Here is a 22850-nt window from a genome sequence, read left to right as displayed (position 1 = left end):
ACCATCCCCGGGTACCTGTGTGCTCACCATCCCCGGGTACCTGTGTCCCCACCATCCCCGGGTACCTGTGTGCTCACCATCCCCAGTACCTGTGTGCTCACCATTCCCAGGTACCTGTATGTTCACTTTATCTGGGTACCTGTGTGCTCACCATCCCCGGGTACCTGTGTCCCCACCTTCTCTGGGTACCTGTGTGCCCACCATCCCCGGGTACCTGTGTCCCCACCATCCCCGGGTACCTGTGTCCCCACCTTCTCTGGGTACCTGTGTCCCCACCTTCTCTGGGTACCCGCGCTCACGTCCGTGGGTTCCTGGTGCCACCTGGTGGCCGCGCCCGGGGTGGGTGCCACGGGAAATGTCCCCACCTGTCCCCGCAGGGACCTTTGTGCTGCCCCAAGGGCTCCCCCAAGGGCACCCCGAGAGCCGAGCGCGGCCCGCGCCTCTCCTCAAACCAAAACCGAGCCCAACCCCGCGCCCCAGCCCGCCGGAGCTCAGGGCTCAGCTCTTTGCACGCCCCTGGGCAGGGAGGCTTTGGGGAGAATCCTGAGCAGAGCTTGGCCGTGGCTTCCCGGGGGTTTTGCTGCTCAGTGCCCCCCAGCCCCAGCAGAACTGCGAGTGGGCGTTTTCTCCTGCGGGGTCTGCAGCGGGGGAACCCCATGGTGATGGCAGTGGGGAGGACTGGACCCCCGACATGGGCTTGGAGGAGAGTCCTGGACCCCAACACGGACACACGGGCTCGGAAGAGAGTCCTGCATGCAAGAGCTGGGCACGAGCTCAGAAGGGAATCGGCCCCATGTCCAGCCAGGCCACCTGAGCAAAGTTTGGTTGAATAAACCCCCACATCATCCAGTGCTTGGTGAAGAGCAGCAGGAACAGTGTACAGCCGGGAACCCCTTCCAGCTGGAGACCCCTGGAGCATCCCAGCCATGCACACTATGGATGGTGTACGGCCCCAGACACCAGAGCTGGGGGTCCCAGCCCCTCTCCTCCTGTTGGGGTAGAGCTGCTGCATCCCGTCCCTCTGGATGGGGTGGGAGCAGAGTGCTGTCCACCCTCTCCCCCAGCAGTTACAGCCATGTCCCCAGTCCTCTGCCCTGCAGTGTCCCAGCGTCTACAGTCATGCAATATCTGTGTCCCAGCCCCTGTAACTTGAGGGATAAGGGTCTCACCCCTCTCCCTACAGCCTAGATCTGATTGTAACCCAGCCCACGCAGGGGGGCTCCCAGACCCTCTCTCTACAGGGGAGTCTGGCTGTGTCCCACCCCATATACTCACATGAGGGTCTCAGCCCCCTCAGCTATAGATGGGCCACATCTATAATGCCATCCCTATAGCCAAGAGGGTCAGAGCTCCCTCCCCTACAGTCAGGGCACACCTATACCCCAGTCCCTATAACCAGGGGCCCACAGCTCTGGCCTCTATCGCTAAAGCACAGCCATACCCCAGCCCCCTCCCGCATGCCCCGGTCCCTATGGCCGGGGCGGGAGGTGTCACAGCTGTCCCCGCTATTCCCGGAGCACACCTATGCTCTTGTTCTCTCAGCCAGGGGGGTCACAGCCCCCTCCCCTATTGCTGGAGCACACCCACACCCCAGCCCCCTCCCCTGCACCCCCGCTCCTGTACCCAGGGGGTGCCACAGCCCCCTGCCCTATCCCCGGCCCACACCGACACCCCCGGCCCCGGCCCAGGCCTCGCGTTCCCCCCGTCCCGTCCCCCCCGTCCCGGGCCCTCCCCGGGGGAGGCGCTCGGGGCCCGCGCCCGCCATGTTTCCCGGCAGCGCTCCCTGCCCGCCGCCCGCCTGAGCCTCCCGGGGCCGGCCCGGCCCGGCCCGGGGCCGCCCGCCCTCCTCCGCCGCCGGTGAGTGGGGCCCGGCGAGCGGGGCCCGGCCCGGGGCTCCCGCTCCGCGCAGGCCGCGGAGCCTCGGCCTCGATTAGCGCCGCGGGCCGGGAGCGGGGCGCGGGGCCCGGCGACGGGGGGCGGGGGCGGCGGGCCGGGGCCAGCCGCGGGAGGGGGCGGGCGGGGGTCTCTCCCCGGCCGGGAGGGGGGTCCCGACCGCCCCGGGCCGCCCGAGCACGGCGGGGGCCGCGGCTCGGCCCGTCCGGCCGGCTGGGCCGTGCGGCGCTCGGGGAGGGCTGAGCCCGCGGCCCCCTCTCTCTGCAGGGACGCTCGATCGACAGCAGCTCCCGAAGGTTTGTCCGTGTGGCAGCGGGCGCCAGGCGGGACCCCCGAAGCATCCACCGCTGCCGGGGCTCCCTGGCTGCGAGTGCCCGAGGAGAGGCCGGTTCGGGCCGGGAGGATCCCGGTGTGGCGATGGGAGCGCCAGTCTGAGCCCTGCGAGGGACCCCCGGGTGCGGAGCCGAAACCCGCATCCCCCAGCTGAGAACGAGCAGGGATAAACCAGAGGTGATCCGGTTCTGTCCCACGGGAGCGCTCCTAGCAGGGTAATGATTTCGTATTCATTTTGTTTATTCCCTCGGTGAAGCAAGTTCTGTAGGAGCAGGAAGGGAAGCGGCAGAGCTGCCTGGGAGGGAGGTGGTGGGTACTTCGTGGATTCCACAAAGGCACTGCTGCTGCGAGCTCCTGGTTCCAGCGCCGTGGCTTTGTGCCCGAGCTGGAGCCACCCGCACCCACCATGGTCCTGCGCACATCCTCTCCCCTTGTTCTGTGTCAGAGCTGGACTGGCTGCAGCCACGTTGTCCACACACACACTGGAACTGTGTGTGGTTTTTGTTTGTGCCTCATGGTTCTCATTTGGAGCACTGCGGTGGGTTTGGCCCTGTAAATGCTACACCGCGTGTGGCTGGAAGGGGCCGGTTCCTGGGGTTGGAGGTAATTGCATGTGATCCAAAGAGAAATTATTAAGATAAATTTAAAATGAGGTTTCACCGTGTCAGCTGTTTTCCCGGGGAAGGTGTTCTGGAATCGCATCTTAATGCTGGAAAGGAAACCTTATCCTTATTTCCAGCCTAACCATGCTAACGTTCCCCTTACCCACGTATGTCAGAACAGAGCGTCTGTGGGTTCTTTTTGCATCGCTTGCGTCATCTTCCTGAGAATTAAAAAACTAAACCAGGCTCGAAATGAAAACCAAAATGTGACTGACTGGGCCTGCACTGGGCGTTTGAGGTGTGGGTGTTCACAGGGGGCATCAGTAGTGCTGTGGAGGCACATTTTGTACCGGTGGAGAGCGGATTGTTGGGGTCTGACGTGCCTGTGTGTCACCGGGGGTTTAGGGAGCCTCGTGGTGCAGGAGGGAGAACCGGGAGCCAGTTCCTGTTGTCTTTCCAGTCTGGCTCTGGGCAGCTCCTGGCTGCCGAGCTCTGGGTGGCTTAGGGCCCCAGGACACTGATTTTAGGAGCCCCGAGTGCTCAAGGGGTCTTGTTGTGCACGTGCAGGAACCAGGCTCTCTTGGGATCCTTTGTGCTCCTTCCTGATCAGCTGCAGCACACAATGCCCGAGCACTCTGGCCCTCACAGCTGTCCCGGGTTTGTTTTTGATTCCTGTTGTAGCTCCGTGCCTCGGAGGGGGTGAGGATGGCTCAGGAGACGAACCAGACGCAGGTGCCTCTGCTGTGTACCACGGGCTGTGGGTTCTATGGCAGCCCCCGGACCAACGGGATGTGCTCTGTGTGCTATAAGGAGTTCCTGCAGAGGCAGCAGAGCAGTGACCGGATAAGCCCTCCAGGTAGAGGATTTTTTTTCTGGAAATCTGTCTTAAATGGGTGTCTGGATACAAACTGTTCAGCAACTGCGATAGAGCATGGTGCTGGTACCTGGCCACCATTTACTCCCTCCTAGAAAAATAGTCTTTCTCTTTCCATGGATACCCAAGGCTCTAAATCAAGGACCCAAGCCCTTGAGCACTTCTAGTCCCTGTCAGGAGCTCTTGCTTTCTTCCCAGTCTCACCAGTTTGTGAAGCCCCATCTTCCAGTAAGCTGTAAAATTTCACATGTGCTGATGGTGATTCCAGCTTTCAGCTATTTCCTGCTCCCTGATTAGGTGCTGACTGCTGGGAACCATGACAAAGCCCCACAATACAATTTTATTTGGCCTATTTGTATAATATTCTTATCTTAACAGTGTGATATCTAAAAGCCATGGCTTACAAAGTTTGTTTCCTGCAGTTGGGATGGGAGCAGGGGAAGGATGCTCCCTGCAACTTGAGCAGGGGTTTATTTTGCTGGGGGTTTGTGCAGATGCCCCATGTACACAGTGAGAAATGCCTCTGAGAGTTCTTCCACAATTTATTCCTGAGGGTAATCGTGGCTTCCCTTGAGTCACCCACACAAATGTGCTCAGGAACATGACTTTTCCTGATAAAGGGTTTTGCTAAGACCCCAGCTTAGATCCTCCGACACAAACCCACATGTGTCTGTTGATGCTGCAGGTGAGGATCTGCTTCTTACACCTTGGAGAAGTTACAAAGTGCCATTGGGTTCAAGAAACAGAGAGCCCTGGTGTCCCACAGAGTCCCATGAACAAATTTAGAGAGGAGAGTGTAGGATTAGGGATATGGGAGTGATCCCAATAGGGGTGTGCCCTCCCAGCTCCAGTAGGGAACAGGAGCGTAAAGCTTGCTGGAAGTGCTTGTTTTGTTTTCTCCTTGGCTCTCAAGCACCCGAGGGAACTTGCTGATACTTCTCAGAGGCTTGACCAAGCCTGCTCTTGTCTCACAGCTCCCAGTGGTCCCAGCAGCAGCCCCATGGCATCTGAGGCGATCGCAGGACAGCATGCGGAGGGAGACTCCACACCTGAGGATGCGAAAGCCAGGTAGGGGCAGAGTCTGGAGGTGGTGGGGGATCTAAACCCTGCTAAAATCCAGCTCTGGGACACAAGGGACAGTCCATCATCCTTTACGTGGTCAGCCTGTAAACAGGCTGGGTCAAACACTTCATTGTGGCTCTGGTTTGTTTGAGACTGAGATGTCCCTGCTGCTGTCTGATGTGTAGGGTGAGGTACCAGAGGGTTGGTAGTAAATTAAGTGGCATCTCGGTTCTCCTGGAGCCAGTGCACCTTGTTTGTCCCTTGCTCTATTCAATTGCTGCTCAGTCCCAAGCAGTGGGATTTTTTTGGGTTTTCCTGTGCAGGGCCAAGCGTTGGGCTTGGAAATATCATGATGATCATCAACTCAGAATGTCCTGTGATTCTAAGTGAAAGCACCTGCTGATGATCCAGTCTGGAAGCTGTGACAGCAGGATTAGAGACCTTGGGCCTGTTTGATGGGAAGGAGGACAGAGCTGCACTGAGCTCTACCATCACATTACAGCTCTGAATCATAACTCTGTTTCTCTGCCCCTGGACTTGTTTGGATGGGTTCTTGCCTTGGCTTTGAGATATAATTGGGTGGAAAAGGAAACTGAGATCATCACAGATTCATTCCATTTATGTCTATAAAGAACTTTGATCCCAGATCTCAAGGGGAATTGACCTGCTGTGCTCCTGACCTACTTTTGAACATAAGGAAATAAACTTTATGGGCTAAAGGTTTCTCTGACATAACTGTCCATCAAAATACTTGTGTTTTCTTTTTGTTTGTCTGCTGCACATGCTACCAGTGCTCAGACTCCTGTGACCCATCAGATGACGGCCATGAGCATATCCAGAGAGGAAACCAGCAATGAGGCAGAGGAATTCAGCAAGACAGATGAAGCCTCATCAGCTTCTTCCTCATCAGGTAGAGTGGTTGGTTTGTCCTTTGCACAGATCTGAGTGACTCTGAGCTCAGGAGTCCATTGGAGCAGCAGGGACAGCTGCTGACCCTGGGGTGTGTCCCCTCCCGGCAGTAAAGGCACACCTGAGAGCTGAGGAGGAAACTCTTGTTTTGGTGACAGGGAGGAGAGCAAATGCTGTGCTTGAGGGCAGGCCTGTAGAGATTGCTCTGTGGGCTGAGGGCTGAGTGGCTGCCAGCCCTCGAGTGGCTGGCAGGAGGATAATCTTCCATGACGCCTCTCCCAGCGAATGGCAGCGAGCCCAGAGCGTCCCACAGCCTGACGCGGCTGCTGCTGGCGGCACTCCCCTGCCAGCTCCCGAGGGGGAGGAAGGGAGACGGATCCATGGGAGCCTTGGAGAGAGGAGATTTGTTTGTGACAATGCCTGGGGCTAGTGGAGGCCTGTTGTTGTCACCCTGTGTGATGGGGGCACCTGTCCCTCAGGGGGTGTTACACAGTGGGTGCCCTGACGTGATTGAGCAGCAGCAGAGTCATTGCCCAGTGTGGCACATCCTGCAGCTGATGCCATAAGCAGGTGATCTGCATGCAGACACCCTCCTTTGCTCAGCTGACAGCTTGCTTCCATTGAAAGCTAAAAAAACCCAGGAGTTGTTGGTTGCTGAAAAGCCAGGCTCTAGTCACCACACATGGCTGGGCACTTAGGGTTTGGTAATCCTTTGCCTGCAAGCCCAGGAGACAATTCACAACAGGCAGGTGAGAGACTTGTTAAAAAGAGGCCTGGGAGAGCCTGCCCCTTTCATCTGCCTGTGTAGTTTTTAGGAGGCTGCTTAGGGTCAGCTCCACAAAGCTGTCTCTGTTTTGTCTCCTCAGAGCAGCCTGCACTGCAGGTGCTCCAACGAGCAGTTGGAGCTCCTCCCTCCTGTTGACTTCTCTAACCTGCTTAGGTACTGGAGGAAATCCTGCTAAGCATCAGTGACCTTTAACAATCTGGCTTTGAGAGCTCAGTTTTCCCTTTGGTAGATTAGAGGCAGTGATGGATATCTGTGTAAAGCATTCTAAGACCCACATATGGGGAACACTTACATAAGAGTCAGCAGAAATAATTAGTAGTACTTACAAGGGGTTAACTTTTTTTTCTCCCTGCGAAGATTAACTGTGGGCTCAGCTGACAGCTGTGTTGCTGTACAGCAGCTGAGCTGTAGTGACTATCCAGTCACTGTCCAGTGGCCACTCCAGCTTTGGATTTAAGGCATTTGAAACAGAGAGAAGGCTGTGAGGTGGAGATGTCCATGGAGCAAGGCAAATCTCACAGTTTGGGGTATGTCAGCCAGGGCAGTGTGCACACAGAAAGTCATTAGAGCCTCAAGCAGCTTCTGTAATAAAATGAATGTTTGGTTTATTAAGATGGGCAGCAAAACTCTTGCCTCTGTTTCAGGTACCCTGCTTGAGATATCCCAGAACACGGCTGAGGGCAAGACGGCTTCGGAAAAACCAAAACCGAAGAAGAATCGCTGCTTCACCTGCCGGAAGAAGATTGGGCTGACTGGTAAGTGCCTGGCTCTGGGAGAACTTCCCTGTGCCCTAAACAGTCCAGAGTGAGAGCCCTGTGAGCACAGTGCTGTGGTGCTGCTGGGTTTGGAGGGTCAGAGGCTGGAGGTTCCCCACAAATCCATCCTGGAGCTGTGGTGCTGCAGGAGAGGAGGGAGGAGAGCTCCGACCTGCAACAGCACTGGCTGAGGCAGCAGCCTGGGGAGCATCCCACTCACTGCCAGGGTCCTGGCAGCCCTAGGGAGCAGAATTGGATGCAGCAGCACCTCTTGGTTGTTTCTGCTTCTTGGCAGAAGCTGCTGTAGAGGAAGGCAGAGCTCGCTGTGGATCGGAACCCGCTCCCGGTCAGGTCTGCAGTAAAGCTTTCGTAACAGTGACATGAACTGAGCTAGACCCAAATGGAAAATCTCTCTCCAAGACTCATCCCATTTGTTAATGCTGCCTGATTTCCACTGTTAGCTTCCTGAGAGCAGGATGGCTCTCAGCATGCAGCCTGTAAAGCTGGAGAGAGAAGTGCTGGGATGGTGTCAGGGCACTGCTGTCAATGGGAAAATGGCTCCTGGAAAGTGAAGCAATTAATTTGGCTGTGGTTTGTTAATAAAAACATCATTCCCCTAAATTATCTCTGGCATTTAGTGCTTCTCTGGATAAAAGTTAACTCTGGAGCTGTGCAGGTCATGCTGTTCTGGCAGAGCACTTGCTTCTGTAGCCTGCTTGGTGCATCCAGCAGCCAGGGACTGGCTGTTTTTCATGGATGGAAGTTCGAACCTGAGCTTGCCTGGAAATACATGGTCAGGGCACTGTCCTAGAATAGGGGTGAGTTTATAAACCTGGAGCTGGGCTGGGTACTCTGTGCCCAGACTTCAGGTTGCAGCATGGATTGTTTTCCTGGATATGTGTTTCTTTAAGAGCTTTAAACTACGAGAAGTTCTCTTCTTTAGGATTCAGCTTACAGAGAGCTGTGAATTCATGGCATTTAGGATAAAATTAGTTTTCTCAGCTGGGAGTAAACTGGCACTTTGGAGCAAGGTGTTTGTGGGCTTTACAGACTGTATTGGATAAATGTGAAGGGACAGAGCATGATTCCTTGCTGTCCTGCAGGACATCCCCTGCTTACTCCCTGCCTTGCTTCCCCAGTGGGCTGTGTTAATGGTAGCACTCTGAGTACTGTCCCTGAGTGAAGTGACTAAATTGGGAATTTTGAAGCCTAAGCAGCTCAGACATGATCCTGTGGTGCTGTGGTGACAGCTCTGCTGCTTGCTCCTGGTCACTCCAGCTGCTGCTGTGTGACCCTGGGGAGCTGGACTGGCTTGGAGGGCTCAGCTCCAGCTGCCTGGGGAGCCTGGTCTGGATTAGCAATCTGGCACTCTGCAGTGCCTGGCACGTCCCTTGTCCGCAGGGAACGTGGACAGCAGCTGCTCTGGGAGCCTTCCCACCATGTGACAGCTGGGGCTGCCCAAAGCATGTGGAGCTCCCGAGCCAGAGGAAAGCCATGAAAAGGAAAGAGCCACCCATGATCTTCCCCAAATGAGGAATCCCTCTGGCCTATGGGGGACAGCAGGCCCCCCCTCCCTTGCCCCTCTTTCTGCATTGGTGGCATTTCCTGGCATGGCAGGAAGGAGCCAGGCCCTGCCACCTTCCTGCCTGGCTGGATGGGGCCTGATGTGGCTTTTTCCCTGCTCTTCCTTCCCCCAGGCTTTGACTGCCGCTGCGGGAACCTGTTCTGTGCCATTCACCGGTACTCTGACATGCACGCCTGCCCCTACGACTACAAGGCAGAAGCTGCCGAGAAGATCCGCAAGGAAAACCCCATCGTTATCGCTGAGAAGATCCAGAAATTGTGAAGGGGTCTGAGCAGCTGGAACTGCAGCCAGGCTGCCTGGTGCTCCTCCCCTTCCTCCCAGCCTTCCTCCTCCTCCTCCCAGCCCCTGCGGCGGTGCGAGGGTGACTCCGGCAGCGCACACAAACTGGCACCTGGACATGGGGACTCCTCGCACCTCTGGCAGTCAGTTGGTGTTCCTCCTCTCCCTTCCTGCCTGTCTGACAGCCACAGCTCAGCTGATGTGTTCTCAACCAGCTTCTCAAAGGAAAAGGGACCGTCCTGCCCCGCTGCTCCAGCGCTGAGACCTTCGGACTTGCCTCTTGCCAGGCGGTTTGCACGGTGCGAGCGGCCGGGCCCTGCCAGGCAGCCTTTCCCTTCCTGGCAGCTCCAACTCCTGCAAACCAGCCAGGACTTGTGGCTGCAGTCCCTGAGCAGCTGCTGGACTCTGTTCCCTCTGCCTGTAACCCCGGGAGCTGGGGGATCCTGGCAGCCAGGCTGCCGTCTGCTCCCCGGGAGGTGTTTGCTCTCACATGCAGAGAAGTTGATTCTGTAGTTCCAACACCCCAGACCTCTCTCCCCACCCTTTGTTGACGCTGTTGGAGAAGCTCCAAAGGGGCTGAGCAGTGATGCTGGCACAGGGAAGTCACTTTGTGGCGTGAAGTGGGCAGGGCAGGACCTTCCAGGAGGTTCTGCTTGCTGCCTTGTGCCTCTCTGTGCAGTGAGGGAGCCAGGGACACCCCTGCTCCAGCCTCCTGCTCCAGCACCCCTGGATAACCCCAGCTGCTTTCCCAGCAAGGTGTGTGTCCCTCAGCGCTGCCTGTGCCTGCTCTTCTCCTGTCTTTCCCCTTTCTCCTCTCCCTTCTCTCCCTGCCTTCTGCCTTACACAAGTCGCTCTCATCAGGGTTGTGCACAAAGCTCAGGTCCCCACACCTCTGCTTCTGGACCTGTCCCTGCATGGTGACGGTGGGGTCCCCTCCTCCCATGTGGGCCATGCTGATGCTGGGGAGAGCTCGGGGAGCCCACCCAACTGCCCTCTCCTGCTTCCGCCCTCCCTGTGGGATGAGAGGTGGGGCCAGGTCCCCAGGAGATGCTCTGTAAGCCAGACAGAAGGAACTGGGGCACAGAGAAAGTCACGAGAAGGGGCCCAGAGTGCCCAGAAGTCCGGGTGGGGGCTCAGAAACACCCATGGAAAGACCCAGGGGGCAGGGAGGGGTGCTTGGAGGGCTCTGGGCTCACTGAGAGACATGGAATTCCCTGAGGTGCTGGAAGGCCCAGGGAGGGCTCCAGGGTGCAAGAGAAGGCAGAAGGAGAACTTTGGAGTACAGTGAACATGCTCAGAGGCCTCAAGCATCCCAAAAGGCACTTGGAAGGCTCTGGGGGTGCACACTCACACACAGAGTGAAGGGAGGTGTAGGAAAAGCCCAATGCCATCTCAGAACCACTCCAGAAAGAGCACCCGGAGGGCTCTGTTGGGAGAACCTGGGGCTCAGGGATGCAGCATAAGATGGGTTCCTGAGGCACAGCCACAGCTCTTTCCATGCCCAGGGGATTCCTGGGAACACCAGGAGCAGGACTGTGGCCCTGGGGCTCTGGCTCTCACAAGCAGAGAATCCCGGGCATGTCCCAGGGGACAAGCAGCAGCCTCTGTCCCACTGCTGGCCATCCCACGCTTCGGAAGCTTTTCCCTGGGTGTCGGAGAGCAGAGCTGCGGGGCCCAGCTGGGGATCACAGCAGCTCCTTCCTTCCAAGAGCTGTTTTCCTGCCCTGCTTGTAGCAGCTCTGCCCAGGTGCTGGTGGGGGATCCTTCCGAGTGTTTGGTTTTTCCAGTCTGCTCCAGCCAAAGCAGTGTGTGCTCTGCCAGCTGCCATCCTGAGGTGGCACCGGTAGCATCTGAGCCTCCCAACCTGATGCAAAGCCCCCCTCCAGCACAGAGAGGAGCGAGGCTGCCTCTTGCCAGCCTTTTCCTCAGGTTTTTCCTTCTGGATAACATTGATGTGTCTGGAGCACGCAAGTGGCTGCACGTGTTACCCCTGGACACACCTGGGCTGTCAGCACGGAGCTGGTGGCTGGGTTTGCCACTGAGCTTTTGGCTGAGGATGATCCCTCACTCTCAGGGGAAGCAGGAATTGCAGCCATCAGCCTGAGGAAGTGTAGCAGCTCCCATGGATCCGTTGGGAAAGCCTACAGCCACCTGCTTCTCCAGCACTGCCCTTTTCCCTGTTCCTTCCTCCCTGTCCATGAGTGTAAATACAACACAGTCTAGTTTGCTTGGATGCTGTGGGTGTTCTGTTTCAGGCAGGGATGTCTGTGGGGACACCATTTGGCTCTGGGCTCTTTTAGGGTGGCTGTGGGGTTCTGCCTCAGTTTCCCATGTGGATTCATAGTACCTGGTGCTGGATGGGGATCAGCACCCTGGACCCGTATTCTCTGGATCTCAAATCCATCAGGGGGTTGGACTGGATGTTCTCCAGAGATCGCTTCAACCCTGCCAAGTCTGGGATTTTGCCTTCTGGCTGAGTAGAAATCCCTGGATGGGGTTTGAGGGGCTCTGAGGTTCTCCCATATTCCCTCTTGTCTGCTGTCATCTCTGTGGGGTGGGGTGGGACTCCCAGGGGGCAGGAAAGGGAGTTTGGGATGGGCCCCCAAAGCCTCCCCCCCTTCCCATATCCATGTGGGGGCATTTGGGCAGTGTTTGGCACCAGGACTGACTTCAGCAAGGCTTTGGACACAGTCCCCTGTGACATCTTCCTAGGCAGACACGGGAAATGTGGATAAATGGTCTGGTGGGGAGGGCCTGGCTGAATGCAGAGCTCAGAGAGGCTTGATAAGCACAGCAGAGCCCACCTGGTTCAGCACTGTCCCCAGGGATCAGCATTCCAGCCTGGTTCAGTGTGTGTAGCAACGACCGACCTGCTGGAGGGATAGAATGGATCCTGGTCAGGTTTCACGGTGATTCAGGCTGGGGGAGCGACTGATTGACCTGAAGGCTGTGCTGCCATTCAGAGGGACCTTGGGCTGGGTGAGAGCTGGGTGAGGATAAACCTAAGGAGCTTCAACAAGGGCAAGTGTAGGGTCCTGCACCCAGGCAGGAACAACCCCAAGTGCCAGCACAGGCTGGGGGTGACCCACTGGAGAGCAGCTCTGCAGAGAAGGACCTGGGGGTCCCGGTGGATGACAAACTGTCCCCGAGGCAGCAGAGTGTCCTGGGGCCAGGGGGACAATGGGACCCTGGGGGCCTTGGGAGGAGCGTGGCCAGCAGGGCAGGGAGTGACCCTGCCCCTCTACTTGGCCCTAGTGAGGCACACCCGGGGTGTGTGTCCAGTTCTGGGACAGGAAGGACAAGGAGCTACTGGACAGGGTCTAGCAGATGATTTGGGGTCTGGAGCATCTCTGTGATGAGGAGAGACCGTGGGAGCTGGGCTTGGGTAGTCCAGAGAAGACTGAGTGTTGGATGTTTGGTTTTAAAAAACAAGACTATAAAATGAAATAGTAAAAAGTAATGAAAGCTCAGAAGTTATATTTGACAATACGGAGAACGGACAGATTTACATGGCAGCCCTTGATACAAACCAGAGCTGTGACAAACAGCCCGATCATTTAGTCCAGCTGACTTTGGGAATGTCGTAGTGCTCAGTCAGAGCATCCAAGTGCCTGTTCAACTCCTCCACTTGCTGCTTGTGGGTTTTCGATGCTTTATTCAGGACCCGCTTCATTTGCCGCCTCTCCTGCATCTTCTCGAAGGCCGCCTGTGCCAGGATCCGCTTGTCCAGCCCGCGCTTCTCCTCCTCCTTCTTGTGATCTGCTCCAGGATCTGGGCTTTATCTTTCACCTTCTTGTGATCTGGGCTTTGTCTTTCCCCTTCTTCCGATTGCTGGCCCCCAGGGTGCCTCCACTGCCCTTTAGCCGCGGGGGACCACGGTCCATGATTGTTCTCAAACTACAAGGTTTTTCCCAAACTTTATACAGTCCAAATCCCATAGAATACCATCGGTTTAATTTTCATTGGTCCCGAGTTGTGCAGGTCTTAGTATTTGGTTTCCTATTGGATACGGATTGTTAATTAGGACTTCACTCCTGCATTTCCTTATCAGCCTTTTCCCGGTGTCTCTGGAACAATGTTTGTGGATGTTTGCTGATGGTTCTCCAATGGCTCTCAGCCTGCGGAGATGCTGAACTCATCAGCAACCAAAGCAAGAATGCTTTGGAAAGAAACTTCGGTTCCCTTTCCCCGGGGCAAAGGCGAACAAACGTGACTAAAGTTAGAAAATAAAAATTTTAAACTTGGTATATTTTCCAGTGTTATAAATGAAATTCAGCCAAATTTATAAATTACAATTTTACTGAAAGATTTGCAAAATCGAACTTTGTAAACACCTACAATCACGGTCAGCATCGAGCCTGGGATTGGCGCTGGGTGAACTCTGAATCAGCCGCACTGATTCCCCCAGGTTCACAAACTGTCTTTCGGAGAGCTGAGTTTTATACAGGTTTTTCAGCTTGAGGCTACGCAGCTTTAGTTTCTTTCTTTTTCTTGTGTTGTTACATATTCCTATTTCTGCTGCTGGACTGCTGATGAGTTTTCTGAGAAGGAGATGAAGTTTGAGTGGTTTTTTTTCGAGAAGCAGGCTTTGAGATGTAGAATCGTGGTGAGTTTTTCCTCAGAAAGAGATGAAGTTTGAGTAGTATTTTTTCGGGAAACCGACATTGAGATGCATGTTCCTGGAGAATCAGATCAGGTTGGTTAATCACCGGGTCATTAGAGCGCTTATCTTGATTGGGTGGACTCACCTCTTCTCGGTGTTATCTTAATTGTTTGGTCTTTCTCTTGCAAATTCTTGGTTTTCCAGCAGCTGCTTTTGCAATCTCAAGTAGCTTTTGTTTTTTACATAAAACACGCTTTTATACTTGATTTTATATGTGTACAATAAAACGCGAATTATACCAACATATATTACACCAGCAAGAGGGGATCTCACCAATCCACACAAATATCTCCAACGGGAGTGCCAGACTCCTTTCAGTGGTGCAACGGCCATAAAAGAAACCACAAAAAGTCCCACCTCAACATGAGGAAGAACTTTTCACTGAGGGTGGCAGAGCCCAGGGAGGCGGTGGAGTTTCCCTCTCCGGAGACATTCCAAGCCCGCCTGCTGCAGGTGGCTGGTGATGATCTCCAGCCGCCCCTTCCAGCGCCATTTGGGATCCAGGGACTGAGGAGAGGCCGCGCCGCGACCCCGCCATGAGGCGACCGCGCTGTTCCCATGGCAACGGGCGCTGGGCGATTGCGTCACTTCCGGCCGGGACGGGGCCAGCGCCGCCCCCGCCTGGGAGGCCGCAACGGCCGCGGGGCCTCGGGGAGCGCCGAGCGGGGCCGGGGGTCGGGAGAATGTGCAGGTACCGGACACGGGCCGCACGGCCGGGGGGCTGCGGGGATCCCCAGCGGCGGGGGGAGCTCTCAGTGTGCGGTGATGGAGGGTTCCACAGCGCGGTCACAGGCGGGCAGGCCCCGGCGCTCGGGGGAGGCCACGCTGGGCGGTGTGGTGGGGACACAGTGGGGGGGGTCAGTGAGGGTGTGGGGCCCTCCCAGCGGGCAGTAGGAGGTGAAAGGTCACGCTGGACAGTGGAGGGGGGAGGCCCCGGTGTGTTAACATCCCCCCGGCAGGCGGGAGAGGCTCACGGGGGTGTCCCACGGCAGGCGGGGGGGCAGGGGGAGACCCACGCGGGTCAGTGTGTGCTCACGGGAATCCCTCAGTAACCGGGGGGAGATCTCGGAGAGATCACTGGGGGGGTCTGGGGGCTTACACGGGTCTAGTGAGGCTGTGGGGGACACACACACAGTGATCGGGGGGGGGGTCCCACTATTCGGTGTGTGTTTGGGAGGTCCCCCGGGGATCAGTCAGGGGATTGAGGCCCACAGCAGTCGGGGGGGCCCGCACGGGTCAGTGTGAGTGGGGTGGGGGTGGGGGGCTTTCCATGCGAGGTGGGAGCGCCACAAAGGACAGTGAGAAGGAAAAACTCACTGGTCAGTGCTGGGGGTGCCGCACGGGCGGGTTGGCGGGGAGGGGTCGGTGGTGGGAGGGAGGCCAGCAGCAGGCAGTGGGGAAAGTGTGTGTGCAGTCGGTGTGTGAGGGGTGGGGGTCCCACAGCCCTATCCCAGTCGGTGTGTGAGGGGTGGGGGTCCCACAGCCCCATCCCAGTCAGTGTGTGATGGGTGGGGGTCCCATGGCTGTCAGTGCTGGGGGGCCCCACAGAGGCCAGTGGCTGGGTAGGGCATGGATCCCCTCTCTGTGGCTGTGGGGTCAGTGTGGGTGCGGTGGGTGAGGCCCCCACAGCGGGTGGGGCTGCCCACCCACGGCAGGGTGTCCCCAGCTGGTGCCTGGTTTTGTCCCAGGACACACGACCCGAGTGTGACACACGGTGTAAGTGTGGCCGGTAGTGCCACCTCCCTGCGTGTGCCCATGCAGGTGTGTGGCCACCAGACTCCCCGATGTGCCCCGGGAGTGCTGATCCCAGAGGCACACGGTGGATCTGCTGGCTGCTCCCAGAGGCACACGGGTGCCAAACCTGGGGGGAACAGGGCTGCCACGTGCCGGGTGTGACACTGGCCCTGGCCATGCTGTGGATGGTCACCGGTCCGAGGGGGCCTGGCTCCTACCGGGGCACGGGGCATCCCTTCACTTCCAGTATTTTGGCATATTTCAGTGCCTTATCCCAGCTTCAGTGCCATATCCCTCTTCCACCCTTTCCTTTCCCAGCCCTCTGGAAGCAGATGGAGTGAATTCCTCGGGGTGTGGGCTGGTTTGACATTCCTCAGCTCAAGCCTGTGCCCAAACTTGCAGAAAATAGTTTCTTTTTTTTTCTTTCTTTCTTTTTTTTTTTTCCTTTCATCTTTTTTTTTTTTTCCTCTTTCCCCCTTTCTCTCCCCTTTTTCCTCGGGAGCTTGGCACTCCCGCACGGCTGTGCCGGCACCTAGGTGGCCCCGGGGGAGCCGTGTCCTTTGTCCCACCAGCCGTGTGGCTGCTGTGGGGGTGGTGTGTGTGTGATCCTGCGCTTGTGCTCGCCCCCTCCGCGTGGGCTGCCCGCGGGGGCTGCCGAATGTGGCAGGAGGTTTGATTTTGGGGGGGCTGCGTGGGCTCGCTGGGGGCTGCGAGCCGCAGAGGTGCTCGAGGGGAGGGACACTGCGGGGAGCAGGCTTGTCCCCAGCTGTGGGTCGCAGAGGGGACAGAGCCCTCAGAGCCCTCACCCTGCCCGCAGGCCCCCGCAGCCGCCGGACGGACAGATGGACACGGCAGCCCCGCCGCACGCCCCGGCCCGCGCTGCACGGCCGGCGCCAGCCGTGCCCAGGGCCAGCTGAGGACGGGGCGTCTCCGGCCTCTGTCCGATTCGGATCCTCCCTCGCTCCGGGCGCGGCCGCCTCCCGCCTCGCCGCCGTCATGAACGGGCTGTCGATCAGCCAGCTCTGCTGCCTCTTCTGCTGCCCGCCCTGCCCCAGCCGCATCGCGGCCAAGCTCGCCTTCCTGCCCCCGGAGCCCACCTACGCCATGGTGCCCGAGCCCGAGCCCGTGGGCAGCACGGGCTCCCTGCGAGGCGCTGCGGGCCGCTGGAAGCTGCACTTGAAGGACCGGGCGGATTTCCAGTACTCTCAGCGGGAGCTGGACAACATCGAGGTGTTCGTCACCAAGAGCAGCCGGGGGAACCGCGTCGGCTGCATGTACGTCCGCTGCGTGCCCGGCGCCAGGTGAGTCAGCCGTGGGTGTGCCAGCTGGGGCTCTGCTGGGCTGGGCCGTGCTGGGGGCTCCTGTCCCCTCTGCTCAGCATCGCCGGAGGAGCTGGCCCTGCCGCGGGGCTTTGCAGGCATCCGGTGGGACGGGCCAGCTGGGTTCCCAGGACCGGTCTGGCTTGTGGCCACACTGGGAGTGGGGTTAAAGCAGGAGCAGAGGCAAAGCCAGAGGCTGCAGGGGTGCGGGGATTCCCCAGGCTGTCTCACAATCCCCCAGTGTCACGGCAGTGATGCAACGCTCCGGTTCTTTGCACAGAGCTTGTTTCTCAGGGAGAGCTGGGGTGGCTGCATCAGCTGCTTCTCCCATCCCCAGCCCTGCGGTGACCATGGGGATGGACAGCTGCCTGTACCAGCCAGGAGAGCCTGGTTTAGTCAGATTCACAGGGACATTTGATTCCTCAAGGAAACGAGTGATGGGAGTGAAAGCCAGGAAGGGTTTGGTCACTCTTGTGTGTCTGAACTGGGAAACCGGAGAGAGGCACCCTGGAGTGTGAGATGGAGATGACCTTCTGCTGCTAGTGCCTGGGCAGGAGGAGACAAGAGGGGACTTGCAGCTGCTCCCTGAGCAGTGGCACAGTTTGGGGGTTCAGGTGGAGCAGAAGGCCAGCTCACCCCAGCTGACCCCTTTCCTATATCCTCCCAGAAACAACAGGTCCTCAGCATCACAGGCTGCAGGGCTGGAGGGGAGAACCAGGGCTGGGGGGAACCAAACCTCCCAAATCATGGGATATCAGGTGCTGCTGGTTGTCCTGCAGCTCATCCTGTCACTGACTTCCAGCTGAGGCTCCCTGGGCATCCAGGCCAGGACTGGAGGCTCAGCCTGGCCACAGACCCCTTGGACTTGCTGAGTCCCCAGCAGGGGCTCAGCAGGGAGTGGGTCCTGCTCCTTCCCTTTGGCAGAAGGGAGCCAAGCTCCCATCAATTTGCTATTAGTGTTAATTTTTATGATTAACATTGTTTTTCCCCTTATGGTAGAAATTTCTTGTGCCTTGTCACTCCCACAATTCACTTCTCCCTTAGCATCTGGTGTCTTGCCAGGCTCAGGAGAGAAAAAACCCGCTGTCAGAATTCTAACTTGAAATCCCCATTGGGCAAACGGCCCCAAATCCTGAGCTTTTTACCAAAAATAGACTTAAAAACTTGAACAGAATCATCATCCTGCCTTCAAGCTGCCTGTTCCTGCTGGGAGCGAGCCCCTGGCTCTGGCAGCAGAAGGGTCTGGGTGTCCCTGGGGGTGTCATGAGGACCTTCCTTGGTGGCCAGAGGGGTGTTGGCCCTTCGTGTCCCGGGGTTTGGTTGTTGGTCTCTGAGGCAGATGTCCGGGGATATCCTGATATCTGATGCCTGAGCTCTGGCACGGCAGCAAGCTCAGGGTTAACGTTCCGTACCCGTGCCCCAGGTACACGGTGCTCTTCTCCCATGGCAACGCCGTGGACCTGGGGCAGATGAGCAGCTTCTACATTGGGCTGGGCACCCGCATCAACTGCAATATCTTCTCCTACGACTACTCGGGCTACGGCGTGAGCACGGGCAAGCCCTCGGAGCGGAACCTCTACTCTGACATCGACGCCGCGTGGCAGGCGCTGCGCACACGGTGAGCGGGGAGCTGGGGCAGGGAGCACAGCCCTGCTGCCTCCAGGAAAACCCAGTGCTCCAGCAGCCTGGAAAACAGGAAATCTCCCAGAAGGGAAACCCTGGGCCACTTGAGACAGGAAGGGGTGGTTGGAGAACTGTAGAGGGAGGAGCAGGAGAATCCAAGGGGCAGGGATGCTGCAGGGCATGACCTTGGCACAAGCTGTGCTTCCTGTCTCATTGTGCCAGGCTCAGCTCTGGTTCCCCTGCCAGGTTTGGGCTGCAGCCCCATGCCAGGCTTTGCCTCCTCTTCCTCAGGCCTAGCTCACAGTGTGACCTGGAGCTGGGGCTGCCCCACACAGCTGGAGTCCAGGGTCTGTGAGCACCCTATAACCCTGACTGGTGAGGGAAAGCCTTGACCTCCCCCAGAACTCACCTGGCAGCTCAGTGCTGGCTGCTCCCTGGTCCTTTGGGAGTGCAGGGAGCTGCCTGGGGCCCAGCCAAGAGGAGCTGGGGGAAGGTCAGGAGGACAGACCCCAGAGCCTTGTGGATGCAGTGACCAGAGCAGAGTGAGTGACCTGAGCTGTATCTCCTGGCGATGTGCGTGGACACTGACCTGCCCTGTCCTGTGCCAGGTACGGGATCAGCCCGGAGAACATCATTTTGTATGGACAGAGCATCGGCACAGTGCCCACGGTTGACCTGGCCTCCCGCTACGAGTGCGCGGCCATCGTGCTGCACTCCCCGCTCACCTCCGGCATGCGCGTCGCCTTCCCCGACACCAAGAAGACCTATTGGTTCGATGCCTTCCCCAAGTGAGTGCCTGGGGCACGGGGCATGGGGGGTTTGGAGGGGCAGTGCCCAGAGCAGCTCTGGTCACAGCCAGGGGACACGTGACATTTTTTGTGATAGGTTTAAACATCACCTTCGGCATCGTCTTGCTCTGTGTTTGGTGCCCTCTGGGAGTTGTAGCCCTCCCTGGGGTCACCGTGCCCTCTCCTGAGGGCTGTGCCACAAGCGTACCCTCAGTGGCATCACCTCCTAGCCACCCTCCCAGTGACTTTGCCCACCAGTTTTGGGGGTGTGCCACTGGCCCTTTGGACAGTGTCACCAGCCCTGGATGTCCCCGGTACCCCTCTGTCCCCCTGGAGTAATTCCTTAGGGATTTTCCTGCTCTTCAGATGGCAGGAGATGGCTGAGAGGATGAGTTCTTCCTTTGCCTCTCCCTTGCAGCTGGACCAGTGGGGCCCAGGGGACAGTCCCTGAGCCGGAAGCTGTGGCTGGAAGCCACCAGCCCACACTCTGCATCCCGATGGCCTCGCGTGGCCTTCGGGACCAAGCTGGGACCAGCCGTGCTTCCCTTCCTTGGAGCCCAGCAGGGCTGATCCCAACAAGGAAGGGCTGTCCTGCAGCAGTTCCCATCAGCCCTGCTGAGGTCCCATGGGGATGTTGTCACTGCTGTCTGCTCCCTGTCTGTCACACTGGGGCAGATCTTTTCCTTGGCAGAAACTCTGTGTCCCTCCCTGTCCTGTGCTCTGCCATGATCAAAGTGTGCTTCCTGGTCCCTCTCCCAGGGGATGTTTTGGGGGCAGGAGAAGTGGAAATGTCTCATTCCCTGTGCTTATCCCCTCTCTCCTTTCTTCCCCATCCATCCTTTTGGCAGCATCGAGAAGATCTCCAAAATCACCTCTCCTGTCCTCATCATCCACGGTACGGAGGATGAAGTCATCGACTTCTCCCACGGCCTGGCGCTCTTCGAGCGCTGCCCCAAGGCTGTGGAGCCGCTGTGGGTGGACGGGGCCGGGCACAATGACATTGAACTCTACAGCCAGTACCTCGAGCGCCTTCGGAAATTCATCTCCCAGGAGCTGGCCAGTCAACGCAACTAGCCAGGGGGACAGGCAGGGGGTTCTGCTTGTTCCTCCTGTTCTCCCAGTAGCTCTCCCTAGTCCCTGCTGCTGGAGCTGTAACAGGTTTGCTCAGCCTCAGCTCCAGGCTCAGGAGAGGGTGGGAGGCCCTGGAATGGACAGTGTTTGCTCTTGGACATGAGCACAGCTCTCCTCCCTGCTGGCACCACCGGCCTGGCTGGCCAGAGACGGCAGCTCCCTCTTTCCCCCTTCCCAGAGACATGAGCCCACCCTCCGATGGTGGATCCTTGGCTTCAGACATGTTCTCCTCTCCTCTCCCAAACTGGCCAAGTCCCGAGTCCCTCCCGGCCGCTCTGCTGCTCTGACCATAGCAATAAGGCGAGTTGGAGAGGGGCTGGGGCCCCGCCCCCTCCCCGGTGTCCCCGTGGGTGGGACAGAGGAGGTGGCAGTTCCTGCTCTCCACGGAGCTTTCCCGGGACCAGCGCTGGTGGTGCCCAGAGTTCACCCCGCGGCTGGGGCAGAGCCGTGTCCCCACGGGGACTATGGGGATGCACGGAGGAGGTGCCCTCTGCCCCACACCTCCTCCAGTCTGGCGCTGCTCAGCCTTCCCAGAGCACTCCTGGTGTTTGGGTCACCCCTGGAAAACCTCCGGGCCACTTGCCTGGGGAACGGGGTGAGGGAACCAGGCAGCGAATAAAGAGCAGAGGTTTAACGTTTCACCCGTGTGTGCCCTTTCCCTGTGTACCCCTGGGGGCTCCTGCCCCTGACCCAGCCCCAGGGTGTTCAGCCCTTCCCCCTGTTCAGCACCTTCCCTGGATTGCCCTTGGCCAGATCCCCAGTGTTTGTCACCCTCCTCTGGGGACTGGGCAGCCCCAGGGTGCCAGCGGGAGCAGGGAAGGTGCCCTTGGCCCCTGGGCCTACGCTGCAAAGCTCTGTGTGCCCACTGGGACTTGGGACAACAGGAACCCCTTGCCCTGTCCGTGTCATTAGGGGATCCTCTGGGATCACGGATGCAGAGGTGCAGGAAGGTCTCAGCCTTCCAGGAGTTGGGGGAGGGGACAGGTGTGCCACAGGGGAAGGGAGACATCCCCAGGGCCTGCTCTGTCCCAGGGCCAGCAGAGCAAGGGACAGAGAGTGGTCCTGGGGTACATGGAATGGTCTCAAGCCTTATTTTTGACCTGCTCCATGGCCAGTTCTGACCGGAGCTGTGTGATTCAGCACCACTGGCCATGGGGGCAGCTGCAGGGCTGTCCCACGGAGTCCTCCAGCACACGGAAAATTTGCCCCAGGGAAAGGGAGAGGCTCAGGTTGGTGATTTTTGGTTCAGCCCCTGCTCTTACACCCCTGGGAAGAGCTGTTTGTGTGTTTTCCTGCCCCTGGGACATCCCTGGCCCCAACCCAAACAGCAAAGCACTGCTCTGCCCTTCCCCTCCCTGTCCCTGTCCTCCCTGTGTCCCCTCCCCAACACGAGGCCCTGGGGCCCGCCGGGCTCATGTGAGGAGGGATTTAATCTCCTTAGGGGCTCAGGGGCCAGGCGGGGGGGCCTCGCTGCACCCCCACACTCTGAGCACTCCAATGCTCCTATTGTTTGGGGCTGGGAGCTGGGGGGAGGGTGAGGTGGGGGGCATGGGACCCCCTGCTCCCCACACATCCCTTGTTTCCCCCAGGACCAGAGCAGGGTGTTCCAGAGGAGGGGGGATGACCCTTCCTTGGTGCTGGGGCTGTGCAGGAGCTGGAAGAGGATGTGGATGGCTTTGGGGGGGCCCTCATTCGTATCCAGGGGGATTTTGGGGTGCAGGAGCTGGGATGTCTGGCTTCTCCCTGCACATCCCCCCAGTCCTTCCTTCCCCATCCCTCTGCCTGCAGTGGCCAGGTGGTTTGGGAGCCTTGGGCTCACACGTGTGTGGGAAGCCAAAGCCACCCAGCCCAGCTCCCTCTGGCCCCGCTGTCCCAGGGCTCCCTAATCCTGGCACAGAGACATTCTGTGTGCACCAAGGGTATTTTTATCCTCTTACTGCTGCCTGTTTCCTGTTGAGCTGCAGATGCTTTGGGTCAGCTCTGTCTCACAAGCAGGATGGCTCAGAGCTCGCTGGGTTTGGGGACATATTGAGGTGGCTCGAGGTTGTATTTCCTTTGTCTCAGTTTAAAACAAAGGCAAAGGGTCAGTAAAGTTCAGCCTGATCCCCAAAGTCTAGAGCCAGGTCAGGAATGTGGGAGTCCATGGAGATGGACATTGCTGGGTGCTACCTCCATGGCTGGGAGCCCTGACTGGGCTCAGGGATTGGGGCTTTGGGTCTGGATCTGTCACTGCTCCTGGCCCAGGATGGAGGCTCCATCCTCACTCAGCAGCTGGAGCGAGGAGGGACAGAGGAGCACTCACCCATGCAAGAGCTGCAGGGACCTCAGAGGGCGTGGGCTGGGGGTCCTGGGCACAGGAACTCCCATCTGGGGCCAGACTGGGCCATGTGCCACTGGGACAGCACTTCTGTCCCCCTTGGGATGGCACTTCTGTCCCCTCCACTGGTGCTGCAGTTTGGGGTGAAGGAAGGGACAGGGTGGGGGACAGGGCTGGATGGTTTTGGTACCTGGAG

General features: G+C 58.4%; 2 protein-coding genes and 1 pseudogene across 2 annotated transcripts; 2 read left to right on the top strand and 1 right to left on the bottom strand.

The window, feature by feature from the left end:
* Positions 1 to 1675: 1675 nt before the first annotated feature.
* On the top strand, positions 1676 to 11312 carry LOC111940393 (AN1-type zinc finger protein 5-like). The gene is made up of 7 exons (XM_086862437.1): positions 1676 to 1857; positions 2161 to 2441; positions 3510 to 3684; positions 4677 to 4770; positions 5556 to 5674; positions 7105 to 7215; positions 8913 to 11312. The coding sequence occupies exons 3-7, from the start codon at positions 3534 to 3536 to the stop codon at positions 9059 to 9061; spliced, it is 624 nt and encodes a 207-aa protein (XP_086718563.1). The 5' UTR covers positions 1676 to 1857; positions 2161 to 2441; positions 3510 to 3533; the 3' UTR covers positions 9062 to 11312.
* Positions 11313 to 12536: 1224 nt separating this feature from the next.
* LOC111940394 (protein FAM32A pseudogene) lies at positions 12537 to 12963 on the bottom strand (annotated as a pseudogene).
* A 1363-nt stretch (positions 12964 to 14326) lies between these two features.
* ABHD17A (abhydrolase domain containing 17A, depalmitoylase) lies at positions 14327 to 20978 on the top strand. The gene is made up of 5 exons (XM_086862436.1): positions 14327 to 14433; positions 16294 to 16777; positions 18219 to 18413; positions 19027 to 19206; positions 20055 to 20978. Exons 2-5 carry the CDS (start codon positions 16473 to 16475, stop codon positions 20278 to 20280), a joined length of 906 nt encoding a protein of 301 aa, XP_086718562.1. The 5' UTR covers positions 14327 to 14433; positions 16294 to 16472; the 3' UTR covers positions 20281 to 20978.
* The last annotated feature ends 1872 nt before the right edge of the window (positions 20979 to 22850 follow it).

The sequence above is a fragment of the Cyanistes caeruleus genome, chromosome 25 (assembly GCF_971803275.1).
Source record: "Cyanistes caeruleus chromosome 25, bCyaCae1.hap1.1, whole genome shotgun sequence".
In the NCBI taxonomy this organism is placed as follows: domain Eukaryota; kingdom Metazoa; phylum Chordata; class Aves; order Passeriformes; family Paridae; genus Cyanistes; species Cyanistes caeruleus.
This window is presented reverse-complemented; position numbering and strand designations above follow the sequence as displayed.

Coding starts and splice junctions, on each gene's coding strand:
- LOC111940393 (XM_086862437.1), top strand. CDS start 3,534: ATGGCTCAGGAGACGAACCAGACGCAGGTGCCTCTGCTGTGTACCACG. Junction 3,685..4,676: donor TGACCGGATAAGCCCTCCAG/GTAGAGGATTTT, acceptor CTTGTCTCACAG/CTCCCAGTGGTCCCAGCAGC. Junction 7,216..8,912: donor GAAGAAGATTGGGCTGACTG/GTAAGTGCCTGG, acceptor TCCTTCCCCCAG/GCTTTGACTGCCGCTGCGGG.
- ABHD17A (XM_086862436.1), top strand. CDS start 16,473: ATGAACGGGCTGTCGATCAGCCAGCTCTGCTGCCTCTTCTGCTGCCCG. Junction 16,778..18,218: donor CGCTGCGTGCCCGGCGCCAG/GTGAGTCAGCCG, acceptor CCCGTGCCCCAG/GTACACGGTGCTCTTCTCCC. Junction 19,207..20,054: donor TGGTTCGATGCCTTCCCCAA/GTGAGTGCCTGG, acceptor TCCTTTTGGCAG/CATCGAGAAGATCTCCAAAA.